This window comes from Physeter macrocephalus, chromosome 1 (assembly GCF_002837175.3).
Source record: "Physeter macrocephalus isolate SW-GA chromosome 1, ASM283717v5, whole genome shotgun sequence".
In the NCBI taxonomy this organism is placed as follows: domain Eukaryota; kingdom Metazoa; phylum Chordata; class Mammalia; order Artiodactyla; family Physeteridae; genus Physeter; species Physeter macrocephalus.
The window spans coordinates 112,572,344-112,586,784 of record NC_041214.2 but is presented as its reverse complement, the minus strand read 5'-3'; the positions used below and the strand labels follow the sequence as shown (position 1 = coordinate 112,586,784).

Sequence of the window (14,441 nt, the reverse complement as noted above, 5' to 3'; positions counted from 1 at the left end):
ACAGATGAATGGATAAAGAAGATGTGGTACATATATACAATGGAATATTACTCAGCCATAAAAAGGAATGAAATTGGGACATTTGTAGAGACGTGGATGGATCTAGAGACTGTCATACAGAGTGAAGTAAGTCAGAAGGAGAAAAACAAATAAATCTTAACGCATATATGTGGAACCTAGAAAAATGATACAGATGAACTGGTTTGTAGGGTAGAAATTGAGACACAGATGTAGAGAACAAACGTATGGACACCAAGCGGGGAAAGCGGCGGGGTGGTGGGCGTGGTGGTGGGATGAATTGGGCGATTGGGATTGACGTGTATACACTGATGTGTATAAAATTGATGACTAATAAGAACCTGCTGTATAAAAAAGAAAATAAAATTAAAGAAATTTTTTAAAAAAAGAAAAGGAATTGAGGTGCAGGCCTTTACTGTGCGGTTTTATGTGTGTCTGGCTAGGAGTTAGGCTGTGTTCATTGTTTATGGTAGCTGTAGCTGTTCCTTGCCAATCTCCCCACCTCTACTCCCCACCCTTTGGGAAAACACTGTTCTGATTTTATCGTCATAGGTTAGTTTTGCTATCCTTGAACTTCATGCAAAGAACCATATAGGATTTACTCTTTTATGTCTGAATACTTTTGTTAACATAATGTTTTTGAGATTCATCTATGTTGTACGTATTGCTTTTTATTACTAAACGATCAATATTCTATTGTATGGATATACCATAATTTGTTTATTCAGTCTCTTGTTGATGGACTATTTGGGTGGTTTCTTTTACTTCTTTTTTTTTTTCTTTTGGCTACCATGAATAAAACTTCCGAGATTGGGTTCCCTGGAAAACAGATTCTGAATTGAAGATTTTTCTGCATAAAGGTTTCAACGGGTGTTCTTGGGATCAGCACTCGCAGGGGAGCAACAGAGGCAGGATTGGGTGGAAGGAGAAATTGAACTGCAACACAGCTGAAGCTGGGATGTCCCTCGAGAGTTGCCCTCTGTATTAGTTATCTATTGCTGCAGAAGAAATCATCCCAAAACTTAGTGGCTTAAAACAACCATGGGGCTTCCCTGGTGGCGCAGCGGTTGCGCGTCCGCCTGCCGATGCAGGGGAACCGGGTTCGCGCCCGGGTCTGGGAGGATCCCACATGCCGCGGAGCGGCTGGGCCCGTGAGCCATGGCCGCTGGGCCTGCGCGTCCGGAGCCTGTGCTCCGCAACGGGAGAGGCCACAGCAGAAGGAGGCCCGCATACCACAAAAAAAAAAAAAAAAAAAAAAAAACAAACAAAAAAAAACAACCATGATCATTTATTATCTTTCGGAGTTCAGAATTTGGAAGCAGCATGCCTGGGTAGTTCTGGACTAGGATCTCTCATAAAGTTGCCCTCAGATGGTGGCTGGAGCTGGGGTCATCTTAAACGCTTCTTCACCCATGTGTGGTGCCTGGGCTGGGAAGACCCAACAAGCTGAAACAGCTGAAGCTCCTCAGCTCTCTCTATCTCTGTGTAGTTTCTCCCCTTGGTATCTCCAGCATGGAGGCTTCAGAGTAGCCAGGTTTCTTAAATGTCTCCTGTAGGCTCAAGTCTTCTAAAGCATCTGTCCTGAGTGAGAGAGAGCTAGGTGGAAGCCAAATCACCTTTTATGATCCAGCCTGGAAGTCACACAACACATTTCTTTCACACTATTAGTCAAGACAGATACAAAAATCCACATGATTCAATGAGAGAACATAAACCTACCTCTCAGTGGAGAAGTATCATCATTATAGGAAGAGTGAGTGAGATGGAATACATAGTACAGCTATCTTTGGAAAATATATTCTTTGAGGTATTGAGGCTGCGGGTTGAGCCTTTATTCCCTGGTATTGACTAGTCATAGTATGTGTCATGAGGCTCTTGGGTGAGCTGACTCTCTTCAGTTGAGGGCAATTTCTAGAAAAGGATTCAGCTGTTTTCTTAGTTGCCGACATCCCCCAAGGCTGGAGGAATTAGTGCTTCAGTCCTAAAGAGGAGGATCCAGGTGGCATACGATAGCATGCACTGCAGGTAATAGAAGCATTCAAGTCTCTTTGTGGACATATATTTCCACTTATTTTGCATATCTATCTAGATGTTGAATTTCTGTCATAGGTAGGTGTATCTTTAGCCTTATGATACTACCAAACATCTTTCCAAAATGGTTGTACCATTTGAAATTCTCAGCAGCAGTTTGCTAGAGTTCCTGTTGTTTCACATCCTTAACAACATTTGGCATCGTCTGTTTTGTAATTTTAGCTGTTCTAGTTGGGTGTGAAATGATATTTCATTGTGGTTTTAACTTGCGTTCCTCTGATGACTAATATGCTGATCATTTTCATGTGCTTAGTGCCCTTACATATATCTTTTTTTATGAACTGTGTATCAAATCTTTTGTCCATTTAAAGTTTTTTTATTTTTTTTATTTTTGCGGTATGCGGGCCTCTCACTGCTGTGGCCTCTCCCGTTACGGAGCCCAGGCTCCGGACGCGCAGGCTCAGTGGCCACGGCTCACGGGCCCAGCCGCTCCGCGGCACGTGGGACCCTCCCGGACCAGGGCACGAACCCGTGTCCCCTGCATCGGCAGGTGGACTCTCAACCACTGCGTCACCAGGGAAGCCCTTTTGTCCGTTTAAAAAAGTGGGTAGTTTGTATTCTTATTAGTAATGTGTACTCTTTACAATTTACAAATTACAATCCTAATTTAAAGTTATAGAAACACTTCCTTTGTCAGAAAAGTACTGCAAATATTTTCTCCCGGTCTGTGGCTTCCATTTTTATTTTCTTAACGGTGTCTTTTGCTGAGCAGTTTTTAGTTTTAAGTACAATTTATCAATTTCTTTCTTTTATGTTTTGTGCTTTTTTGTGTCCTCTTTAAAAAAAATTTTTTTTGGTCTTTCCCAAAGTTGCAAAGATATTCTCCTGTTTTCTCAGAGAAGCTTTGTAGTTTTAACTATTGCTTTTGGGTCTCTGGTCCATCTCAAATTGAGTTTTGAGTGTGGTATATAATCCAGTTAGTCCATTTGTTGAAACATTTTTCCTTTTCCAGCTGAATTGCCTTGTAATCTTTTTAAAGAATCAACTGACTATATATGTTTTATCTATTTCTAAGCTCTTTATTCTATTTCATTGGTATATCTGGCTGTCTTTATGATGATCTCATAATGTTTTGATTGCTATGGCTGTATAGTAAGTAATAAAATTAGTAATGTCAGTCATCCAACTCTGTTCTTCTTTTACTTTTTAAAAATTTTTTATTGGAGTATAGTTGATTTACAATGTTGTATTAGTTTCAGGTGTACAGCGAAGTGAATCAGTTATACATATACATATATCCACTCTTTTTTTAGATTCTTTTCCCATATAGGCCATTACAGAGTATTGAGTAGAGTTCCCTGTTTATTTTGGCTTTTCCAGGTCTCTTACATTTCAATAACACTTTAAGATCAGTTTGTCAATTTCTACAAAAAAGTTCTTTTGTTTTTGGATTTTGGCCTTATCAATTTGGGGAAAATAGACACCTTAACAACTTTGAGTCTTTCATACATACATGGTATATATTTCCACTTGTTTAGATCTTTTAAAATTTCTTTCAGTGATGAGATCTTACACACATTTTGTTAAATTTATTTCCAAAAATTTTATGACTTGTAAGCTAATTTAAATGGAAATTATTTAATAATTTTATTTCCCAATTATTTGATGCTAGCATGTGGAAATAAACATAATTTTGTTTATTTTGTATCATGAAACCTTGCTAAATTTACTTATTACTTCTAGCAGCTTTTTTTGAGACACCTTAGGATTTTCTATGTATTTGATGATGTCATCTGCAACAGAAGATAGTTTTATTTCTCCCTTTCTTTATGCTTTTTATTTCTTTTTCTTACCTATAGCAGTGGTCAGCATTTTCAGCACAATGTTGAATAAATGTGGTTACAACAGTTATATTAAACTCTTTTCTGTCAGTCTTAGGGGGGAAAGCATTCAATATTACACTATTAAGTATGATGTTAGTGGTAGGGTCTTCACAGATGATTTTTATCAGTTTGAAGAAGTTCCCTTTTATTCCTTATTTGCTGAGAGTTTAAAAAATATGTTGGATGCTTTTTGCCCCTTTATTGAAATGATTTTTGAATTTATGATTATTGAAATGATCATATGGTCTTCCCCTTTTAATTTGGCATATGGTGAATTAAATACTTAATTTTCTATTGTTAAACCAACTTTGCACTCCTGGTATAAATCTCACTTTGTCATGATGGATTGTCAGTTTTATATATTGCTGGATTTGATTTGCTACTATTTCAAAAAGATTTTTGCATCTGTGTAAATGAGTTTTATTGGTCTGTAATTTTCTTTTCTTATAATGTTTTTGTCAGATTTTGGTATGAGGGTTATCCTGGAATTATAAAATCATTTGGGAAGTTTCTCCCTTTCTCTTTTTCTAAAAGAGTTTATACAAGATTGGTATTATTTATTCCCTAATTCATCAGTAAAGCTGTCTGGGCTGGTAGTTGGTTGCTTTCAGTATTTTCTCCTTATTTTTGAGTTTTAGCAGTTCAACCATGATGTGTCTAAGTGTGGTTTTCCCTGCATTTATCTTGCTTGTGCTTTACTGCGCTTCTTGTACCAAGTTTGAGGATTTTTGACCAGTATTCCTTCAGATATTTTATCTGCCCTATTCCTTCTCTTCTCCCTTTCTGGGACTCCATTTGCTTATAGGTTAGACTCTTTGATATTGTCCCACATGTCCCAGAAGCTCTGTTTATTTTTTTAAGTCATTTTTTCCCTCCAAATTGCAGGGGAATTTACACCCAGACTTTGAATCTCCCTTCTATATGGCTCCCTCCTTTCCGGGATATCTCCCTTCAATTTCCAGTTGTGTGGTAGCCCCAGACCGTCTCCTTTCATACCTCGACCCGTTAAGACTGTGGCTTTCTGCTGGTGTTTCAGCCACTCCTGCTATACAGACTGGGTAGTGCTCTTAGTGGAGAGACTGTATAAACTTGGAATAGGCTTCAGTTTCTCTCTGCTTTTTATTGCTGTCCAATGTCCTCAAGTAGTTAGTTTTAAATTTTTGTCCAGTGTTTAAAATTGTCATCTGGGGGAGGGTTAATATGGTACAATCTACTCCATCATTATTGGAACTGGAACTCTGCTTCCTGTATTCATAAGCTTAGTTAATTTGTTCACCATCCACCCTGTCTTTCAATTTAGAGTCCCCAGTGTCCCCAATGTCCCCAACTCCAAATAACCAGTCACTAGATCCAAACAGTCAAGTCTCAGGATGCTCCTGAGTTGATTGATACCTGACTTCCTTAGAGCCACTGTTTTAGATCAGGTTCTCATTTAGCTAGCAGGTCTTCTTTGCCTCCCAGCCTCAGTCACGTCCCGTATTGCTTGAGATATCTTCCTAAAAAACATTCCTTACTATGTTACTTCCTTGTTTTAAGACCCCTCTAGGCTCCTGAAGGGTTAAATCTTTTTTTTTTTAACATCCTTATTGGAGTATAATTGCTTTACAATGGTGTGTTAGTTTCTGCTTTATAACAAAGTGAATCAGTTATACATATACATATGTTCCCATATCTCTTCCCTCTTGCGTCTCCCTCCCTCCCACCCTCCCTATCCCACCCCTCTAGGTGGTCACAAAGCACCCAGCTGATCTCCCTGTGCTAATGCGGCTGCTTCCCACTAGCTATCTATTTTACGTTCGGTAGTGTATATATGTCCATGCCACTTTCTCACTCTGTCACAGCTTGCCCTGAAGGGTTAAATCTTTTCAGCTCGTTCTATAAAGCTGCTCACAATGCAGCTTATGTCCTGCTGTTGATCCACGTAGAACCAATGCTCCTGATATGTGAAGCTTTTCTCTGTTCTTGGACACATCAGAACTTTCCCTGTTTATGAATTTTTGCTGTTTGTATCCTGCCTACATTTTATCTGACTTCTTTATTTTTTATTTTTTAATTTTATTTTTATTTATTTATTTTCACACACACACACACACTGTATTTTATTTTTTATTTTATTATTATTATTTCTTGTGGTACGCGGGCCTCTCACTGTTGTGGCCTCTCCCACAACATTGTATAAGCACTGTATACCCTGTGTAGATTCTCAGTGTATATATTTTTTGATGATCTTACAAAAAATATTTTTCAGCAACGGTATTCAAAATAATGGTTTTACATATAGAAATTAAAGGCCACAGACCCCAAAAGAAAAACCAATTGGCCAGTTCATATACTATTCTGTTATTTATTGTTTCTTTAGGAACATTTACCCCACATCAAGCACCCCTATAGAGTTCTGCAAGAATGGTGGAACCTGGGAAAACGGCAGATGCATTTGTCCAGAAGAGTGGAAAGGATGGAGATGTACAATCAGTAAGTTACTTGGGCTAATACTAGGGTGTGAGATTTAGGTGACTCTTGTGTTTATAAGGACAGCAGCAAAGCTTCTTGAAGCTTCCGTTAATGACTGCAGTAACAATGGGCATAATGATGACGGATTTAAGATGTGTTTATTAGCTCAATAGTAAAAGCTGAGTTTTCTTGTGCTATTTACCTGTATGTTCAATACACCTCGTTTCTTTCTCAACTGTCAAGTTTCTCTGTAAAACTCATAGTTGATTTTCTTTCTGACTGCAGTGTCTACTATAGAGCAATGGGTAATATGGTTTTCTCAGCTCCTTTCAATTGATGATATGCCATATTACCCCATTTCAAATATCATAATTCTAACATACTTAACTTTTCTGAAATCAAGAGGCATCTTCTTATCCAAGTATATACATAGATGAAGTGTTTGTTTTTTCTTCCTTTCTCTTGGAGAGATGTTATTAAATTAGTGGCTTGACTTCGGTCAATGGTATCTCAGAATCAAAGTTCAAAGCCACTTCTTGATATGCAGTGTGCTTCCCAACACTCTACACACTTCATGCTGCCTGCTTAAGATTCAGAGCCCTAGAAGCTCACTCCTATAATTACCTGCCCTCCAACCAGCCAGTGTATCCCACATACCCCATGACTTTAGCTTTTTGTTTAACCCACACCCTCATGATGCCCTTTGCCACTGTAGGCTCTATATCTTTGATTTTCAAGATTTCAACTAATCTGATACACTATCCTTTCTGATGTGTTAGTGATCACATCCCACCTCTACTGAGTTATATATTGTGCACATTTTAACTGGAACCTGTAATCGGGCATACTAGTTATTGTAATGGTAGTAACTTAACTAGATAAGAAAGTATGTAGTTCCTGGCTGGTCAGTGAGTCCTATAAGCCTTCTATTACCCTTCAAATTACACTGGAGAGGTTTTGAACTTTGACTTTTATCTGGTTTGAAATTTGAGAAAGAAAAGTGAAAATTTATATTGAAAATTTTTTGATTAATGATGAATTTATGATGAAGAATATTTTTTCTTTCCCTTATAGTTAATTTCTGTGAAAACAGTACCTATGAGAATTTTACTTTTGACAGAATTCCAGTGGGAAGATATGGCTCTTCCTTGCAAACTTGTGACAAGAGCACTCTGAATGGTATGTGCTTTTCCAAGCATCTCCTCTGTTTAGGCATATGAATTGCTATGCTGGGTCATACCTATCATCTCTCCAACTGGTGTTAGGTCCCTAGAAGAGGCATCAAGGAAGATTTTGTGGAAGGGTTTGGCTCCATTTCGTGATGCCAGTGTTCAAAGTTTTGGGTGTTACCTCACGTAATTCCCAGTTTTCCTAAAAACTGAAATATAGATCAGTAGTAAATTCCTTTTAATTCTTCAATTGATTTATTCTTGCAGCCTCCTCCATCTCCTGGAGTTTGATCAGGTTAAGATCTGCTGTTACGCAATTTATCTCAATTTTAAAGATTGGCTAGACTGTAGATTTACTCCATATCTATTTTGAGACTTCATATTTCTAGGTAGAATTGCAGTTAAGTCTGTTCACAGTTAGGAGTCCTTCATCTCTTTGATCATTTTAGTTGTCCATCTTGGAACATTTTCTAGCTTCATCATACCTTTCCTGAAGCGTGACAACCTTGCTTGCACAGAGGCTTTCCAAGAATAAAGGAGCAAATGATATTTTCTATTTCTAACATGCTCCCTGATGATATCTAGCATTTTGACGACATATATGATTTTAATGCCAGATTGGGTAATATCTTCTAAGAGTAGCCCTTTAAATTCATAGACCCCTTTCCTGACAGCTTAGAGCCCATTATGCCATATGATTTTCCCTAAATGTTTTAACAGTCCTTGGTTTGCATTGATTTTCATCTGACCAATCCTCCTGCCTCTCACACCTTTCTGCAGGTTATCATCCACTTCCTGCAGAACCGGATATCTCAGTAACTAATTCTAGATGTTTATGCAAGTGTTTGATAGAACTTCTTCCAATAATGAACCTGGGAAAATTTTTCACATTTTATGTAGATATTTATTTCTATGTGTGTCAAGGGCTCTTTGAAACACTAAATAAATTGCATGCACTGCTCCTTCCTATGTCCTTCTTTACCTTATTTATTCTAAGAAATTATTTAGACCAGCATTCCATTTGCCGAATCTAAATTGCCTCTGCCCACATATGTTATGCTTACTCAAGTATTCATGATTCTACTCTTTACATAGTTCCTTCCATCTTCTTGATTAAAAGCTCAGAGGTAAAAGAAGAGCTTCAGCTGTATTAGTACTTATTTCCTGTGGTATGTCCATAGATACTTACCGTCATAATTTTTTTTATAGTATTTGTTTTTTAAAATTTATTTATTTATTTATTTTTTGCTGCCTTGGGTATTCCTTGCTGTGTGCGGGCTTTCTTTAGTTGCAGTGAGTGGGGGCTACTCTTTGTTGCACTGCACGTGCTTCTCATTGTGGTGGCTTCTCTTGTTGCAGAGCTCAGGCTCTAGGCGCATGGGCTTCAGTAGCTGTGGCACGCGGGCTCAGTAGTTGTGGCTCGCAGGCTCTAGAGCGCAGGCTCAGTAGTTGTGGCGCACGGGCTTAGTTGCTCCGAGGCATGTGGGATCTTCCCGGACCAGGGTTCGAACCTGTGTCCCCTGCATTGGCAGGTGGATTCTTAACCACTGCACCACCAGGGAAGTCCTACCGTTGTAATTTTTATGTTTTTTTGTGTCTTAAATATTTCATTATAATTTACAAAACAGATACGGCTACAAAAAATAACTGTGCTGTTGAATCAGGAAGCGTAAAAATGTCAGTAATATAGCCATCAAGGGACATCACACTTGCTTGAAAGATATTACTTTTTTGGGGACAAGAGAATCACCATCTTTCATTTGGATATGTATTTTTCTTTTCTGAGTAACTATTATGAAAATGTTTATTATACTTACCTTTGAATTTCAGGCTGAGCCCATAAAATAATGTAAAGGTACAGATTCCAACTATTGGCATATTTGCTTTAGTATTAATAATTACTTCTAATTATTTGGTTTTACATAGCAAATGACCAAAATACTTTTCAATGATCTTGAGTAGGTAGGTTCATACTTGTAGGTAATATAGAGGAAAAGATGCATTTGAACTATGACCACTTAAAAATTAACATCCTACATATATGTTTAAAATTTTCATTATGTCATAGAGTAGAGGTGGAGCAATCTTATGAGTGACTTTAACCTTCTTCTTTAAGTGTTGTAGAAGCAATCTCTAGTTTCAATATTTCTAGTGGTTGCCCCCTTAAGTAGTTTCCCAAAGCTGGTCCTGAGGAGAGTTCATCTACTAATCAGCTGTCCCTTTAATGACAGCTGGAGGTGATTTAATCTATTAACAGCCTCTTAAGTACTAGCCGTAGGAGGACATTGAAATACAGAGGCTCAGGTGATAATCCTAGGAAATAAACCTAATGAGTCAACAAGTATTTCTTGGGAGCCAGCAACACATAGACTAGATGCTGCAGTACAATAGAACTCTTTGCCTTCCAGGTGTTATCCAGATTTGGATAAAGAAGGAAAGATCAACATATAATTAAATATTTAGTAGAAATTTTTCATATTGTTTCTGATCTCTCAGCCTAGTATTCTCTATCACATCCAATTCAAATCCCTTATGTCCCTAGCTATTGGAAGGCAAACCTTCCTTGCAGACTTCAAAGGAAGTGAATAGTTGACCGGTCTTTTGAATTCCGGATTTAAAAATCAAGACAAGTGGTATCTGCCTGAAATATTCTTGTAGTGATTGTCTGATTAACTTTTCCATCGCTGTGTATCAAACCACCCCAAACTTACTGACTTAATAAAGATTTAAATTCCTCGTAGTCCTGTGGGTTGTCTGTGGCAACTAGATTGTGCTGAAAGGTCCAAGGTGACCTCACTCATATGAGGCATTGATGCTGGCTGTTGGCTGGAGGGCTTCAGTTCTCCTCCACGTGGCCTTTCATCCTCCAGTAGATTAGACCTTCTTCCTTATATGATGGTCTCAGGATAGCATTCCAAGAGGGCAAAGACCCAAAGTTCAAGTCTTCTTGAGGATCTAGGTTTTAGAACTCACACAATGTCATTTCTACCACATTTTGTTGGTCAAAGCAAGTTAGAAGGCCAGCCTAGATTCAGGAAGTGGAGGAACAGACTTGATTTCTTGATGGGAGGAGCAGTAAAATCACATTGTGAAGGGGTTATGTGTCCTGGAGCAGGTGGTTGCTCCCATCTTTGCAAACATTGTCTTTATTTCTTCTTCTTTTTTTTTTTTAAATTGAAGTGTAGTTGATTTACAATATTGTGTTAGTTTCAGGTGTACAGCAAAGTGATTCAGATATATATTCATGTATTTTTTTGGATTCTTTTCCATTATTCATTATTACAAGATATCGAATATAGTTTCCTATGCTATACAGTAAACCCTTGTTGTTTATCTATTTTATATATGGTAGTATGTATCTGTTAATCCCATACTCATAATTTATCCCTCCCCCCCATCTTCTTTTTATTAAAGTGGGCAATCCAGTGGCAACCTGGCTGTGCAGTCTTAATAAATATGGAGAGATAGAATTACAAAATGTGTCAATGGGAAATTGTAATGAAAATCTGGAAACCCTGGAAAAGCAGGTATGCCATATGTTCCACAAGATGGTCAATGGGTAAAAGTTCAGACTGTGCAGATTCTCTGTTCTTCAGCTAGTTGGTGCCAAATCAATGCTTTTAAAACTCTCAAGTTAGAAATAACAAAGACTAGTAACTAAAACCATTCTTTTTTTTTTATTGGAGGGACTGGTTCTTTATTTCAAAAAGACATTTATCAATGTTCAGTATCAAAACAGTTACACTATTGTTTTTTCTTTCTCCCAATCAGCCCCCAAAGAGACCACGCCAAAGGAGAGTACATTTTAAGCCAATTAAGCTGTAGGATGCACACGTAACTGACCTCACTGAAACCTCACCAAAAAGGGGGGATTGGGTAGGGAAAGAAACTTTAAAAGATCAGCACACTGCCAGCCCAGACTGTAGAGAGCTCTCACAGCCAGATGGGGTGACCAGTGTGCCCCAACCCCAAAGAGGCAAAGTTTCAAAATAATATAAAATTTAAAAACAATTTTGTACATAAGCTATTCAAGATTTCTCCAGCACTAAGTGATACAATGCACAATGAGATGACACTTTTATTAGAGACAGCAGCTTCAGACCCAGAAAAGGGTGATGAGATGAGTTTCATATGGCTAAATCAGTGGTACACTTCAGGTTCTGGTCCATCAGTCTGATCTGCTCATCCATCTCTTGGCAACGGGACTCTGCCAGCTCAGCTCGCTCCTCTGTGCGTTCCAAGTCTCCCTCAATAATCGTCAACTTATGAGCCACCTCTTCATACTTCCTATCTGCCTCTTCTGTAATGTGCTTAGCTTCTTTGAGTTGGATTTCCTGGAGTTCCATTTTTTCTTCATCTTTTAAGGCTCGGTTTTCAATAACCTTCATACCTCTCTCACTCTCATCAGCAGCTTTCTCAGCTTCCTCCACCTTTTGCAGGGCAGTGGCCAGGCGCTCTTGAGCGTGGTCCAGCTCCTCTTCAACCAGCTGGATCCTACAGTTCAAGGAGGCCACCTCAGCCTCAGCCTGTTCCCGGGCCCGCCTTTCTCCCTCCACTTCCCACTGGAGGCGCTTGGCCCTCTTCTCTGCATCCTCGGCCTGCTGCTGCAGAACCTGGATCTTGCGCTTCACCGCCTCGATGGTGGTGATCACGGCCATGGTCCCCACCCAGCCCCTGCTTGCCTTCGGGTTCCTGCCTCCTCCGCTCGGCGTTGCAGCTGCTTCTCACCACCATTCTTATTTTTTAAAGTTTGAAATACCGGAACTCCATGGTCCCCACCCAGCCCCTGCTTGCCTTCGGGTTCCTGCCTCCTCCGCTCGGCGTTGCAGCTGCTTCTCCAAACCATTCTTATTTTTTAAAGTTGATATCCGTTTGGGAAAAGGGACAGTTGGACATGTTGGTTTGGCAGAGTTCAGCAAATGATAATCTATAGCATGTTTTAAATGGCCTCATATTTTTGACCACTGAAGTTTTGACTGAAAATAGATCCCTGACATTTGAGACCAAAACAAAGGTATTTCGATGGTCTACTGGATCAGAATAAAGAGAAACAAACTATGACCAAAGACCTTTTGAAACAGGAAAGTTCAGAACCTGATGCTGGTCTCAGGGCTGTATCCATGAGCAGGTGAAGTGGGAAATATAACTGACTTAATATTTTTTCAGGCCAATTAAATTAATTTGACTAAGGATATACTCAAATGCAAATGCATGGAATTGTTAATTCCTGGGGCCAAGCAAGGGGAGGAAGAAGAAATTTATCTTTATGTGTACCTTCTGGGCACCAGGCATGTTACATATGTTATCTCATTTAGTCCTTATATAACCTCAGTGCGTTAGATTTTTATTCTCATATTATAAATAATTCTAGCTAATCACACTTACTAGTTATTGAGCACTTACTGCATGCTAAATACTGTGCCGAACATTTTATGTATGTTATTTTAATTTTAAAAACAACTATATAGGTAGGTATTGATGGACCCATTCTATAGATGAGGAAACTGCCTCTGAGAGTGTAGTATTTTGCCCAGTGAACCACAGCCAACTAGTGATGGAGCTGGTCTTGATTTTAAAGTCCACACTCTACCACACTGGCTCCCTAATCACAATTGTATGGGAGTGGTGATGAGGGTGGAGTGTGGAGGTGGCTGCCAACAATATAGGCTATACCAGCTACACAGGCTGGGGGAAAGGCTTCACATTCTGGAGTCTGACAAGCCAGTTTTTGACTCTCAGCTCTGTCATTTGTAAGCTGTCTGAACTTTTGGTGAGCTCCATAACCTCTCCAAGCCTTTAAATAGGGGTGAGGTGCTCAACTTGCAATGTTGTTTTGTGTATTAAATGTGATAACATCTATAATACATCTAGCAAAGTGCCTAACACATAGCAGAGATCTGGCTATCAAATGTTTCTATCTACTGATTGGACATTGTTTCTGACTCTTCCCCCGGGGTGAATAGCCTATGACCTTGGTTTGATCTTTGAAATGATGCCATCATCTAGTGAAAAATAAGCCACACAGACACACACACACATTGACACAGTACTAAAGACAATGTGGATTAACATCCTTTAGCTTCACGACCCAGAGCCCCGAGGCTCATTGGTACCTGGAGAGGTTGCCTAGGTCAGTGCTTCCCAAACTCTCTGTGCTGGAAAGCCAGCTTTAAAAATTTCCAACCCATTGCAGACCATAATTTTGTAAAATACTGTAAAAATGAATTACTAGGAAAATGAAATGAAAAAAGATATATAAAATACAAATCCTTTTAAAAAATTATTAGATTCAACAGCATAGAATTGTTATATCAGTTTCTGACCACTTTCTCTCAGTTTCTGTTCTTATCTCCCTATGGACCCTGTAACAATCAGTGAACCAACGTTGGTCCATGGATCACACCTTGAGGAGCACTGATCTAGCTAAGACAGCCTCTCATAGTTAATTAATCCTGGCACGTAGTAAGGGCTGGGAAAGCCACTGGCCTGCATGTACTTTGTCCTTTGTGCAAGGAAAGAAGCAAACATGAAAAATGGAGTGGATGTGATGTTCAGGAGATTGAGGATCAGCTCAATTCCAGCTTATACATCTGCAGTTGCTTGCAGTGTTTAGACACAGTTGTATAAAGTTAGGGCTTTTTTTTTTTTTTAAACAGATTGTCAACATCTCAATGCAGTCTCAAAATATTTCTGATGAAACCAGGATTTTAACATCTGATGCCAGTAAATTAACTCCTGAGAACATCACCTCTGCTACTAAAGTGGTTGGACAGATTTTTAACATAACCAGAAATGCTTTACCTGAGGTAAAACTCATACAGTTTTTTGTTGTTGTTGTTGTTTCTTAGAAATTTTTATTCAATGTGTTGACTCATTATAGTGAAACAAT

General features: G+C 38.8%; 2 protein-coding genes across 2 annotated transcripts in view; one reads left to right on the top strand and one right to left on the bottom strand.

Moving 5' to 3' along the window:
• The window catches only part of ADGRG7 (adhesion G protein-coupled receptor G7), a 99,968-nt gene that overhangs the window by 17,047 nt on the left and 68,480 nt on the right, over positions 1 to 14,441 (top strand). Inside the window, exons 2-5 of the mRNA XM_055085566.1 lie at positions 6,292 to 6,404; positions 7,458 to 7,562; positions 10,967 to 11,079; positions 14,209 to 14,358. Coding sequence (XP_054941541.1) covers positions 6,292 to 6,404; positions 7,458 to 7,562; positions 10,967 to 11,079; positions 14,209 to 14,358 — 481 coding nt within the window. The remainder of the gene's footprint in view (positions 1 to 6,291; positions 6,405 to 7,457; positions 7,563 to 10,966; positions 11,080 to 14,208; positions 14,359 to 14,441) is intronic.
• Positions 11,665 to 12,225, bottom strand: LOC102974643 (tropomyosin alpha-3 chain-like). The gene has a single exon (XM_055085865.1). It carries the CDS (start codon positions 12,208 to 12,210, stop codon positions 11,680 to 11,682), a length of 531 nt encoding a protein of 176 aa, XP_054941840.1. The 5' UTR covers positions 12,211 to 12,225; the 3' UTR covers positions 11,665 to 11,679.

Bases quoted from the DNA above. Each gene is read 5' to 3' on its own strand.
- LOC102974643 (XM_055085865.1), bottom strand. From the start codon at position 12,210: ATGGCCGTGATCACCACCATCGAGGCGGTGAAGCGCAAGATCCAGGTT.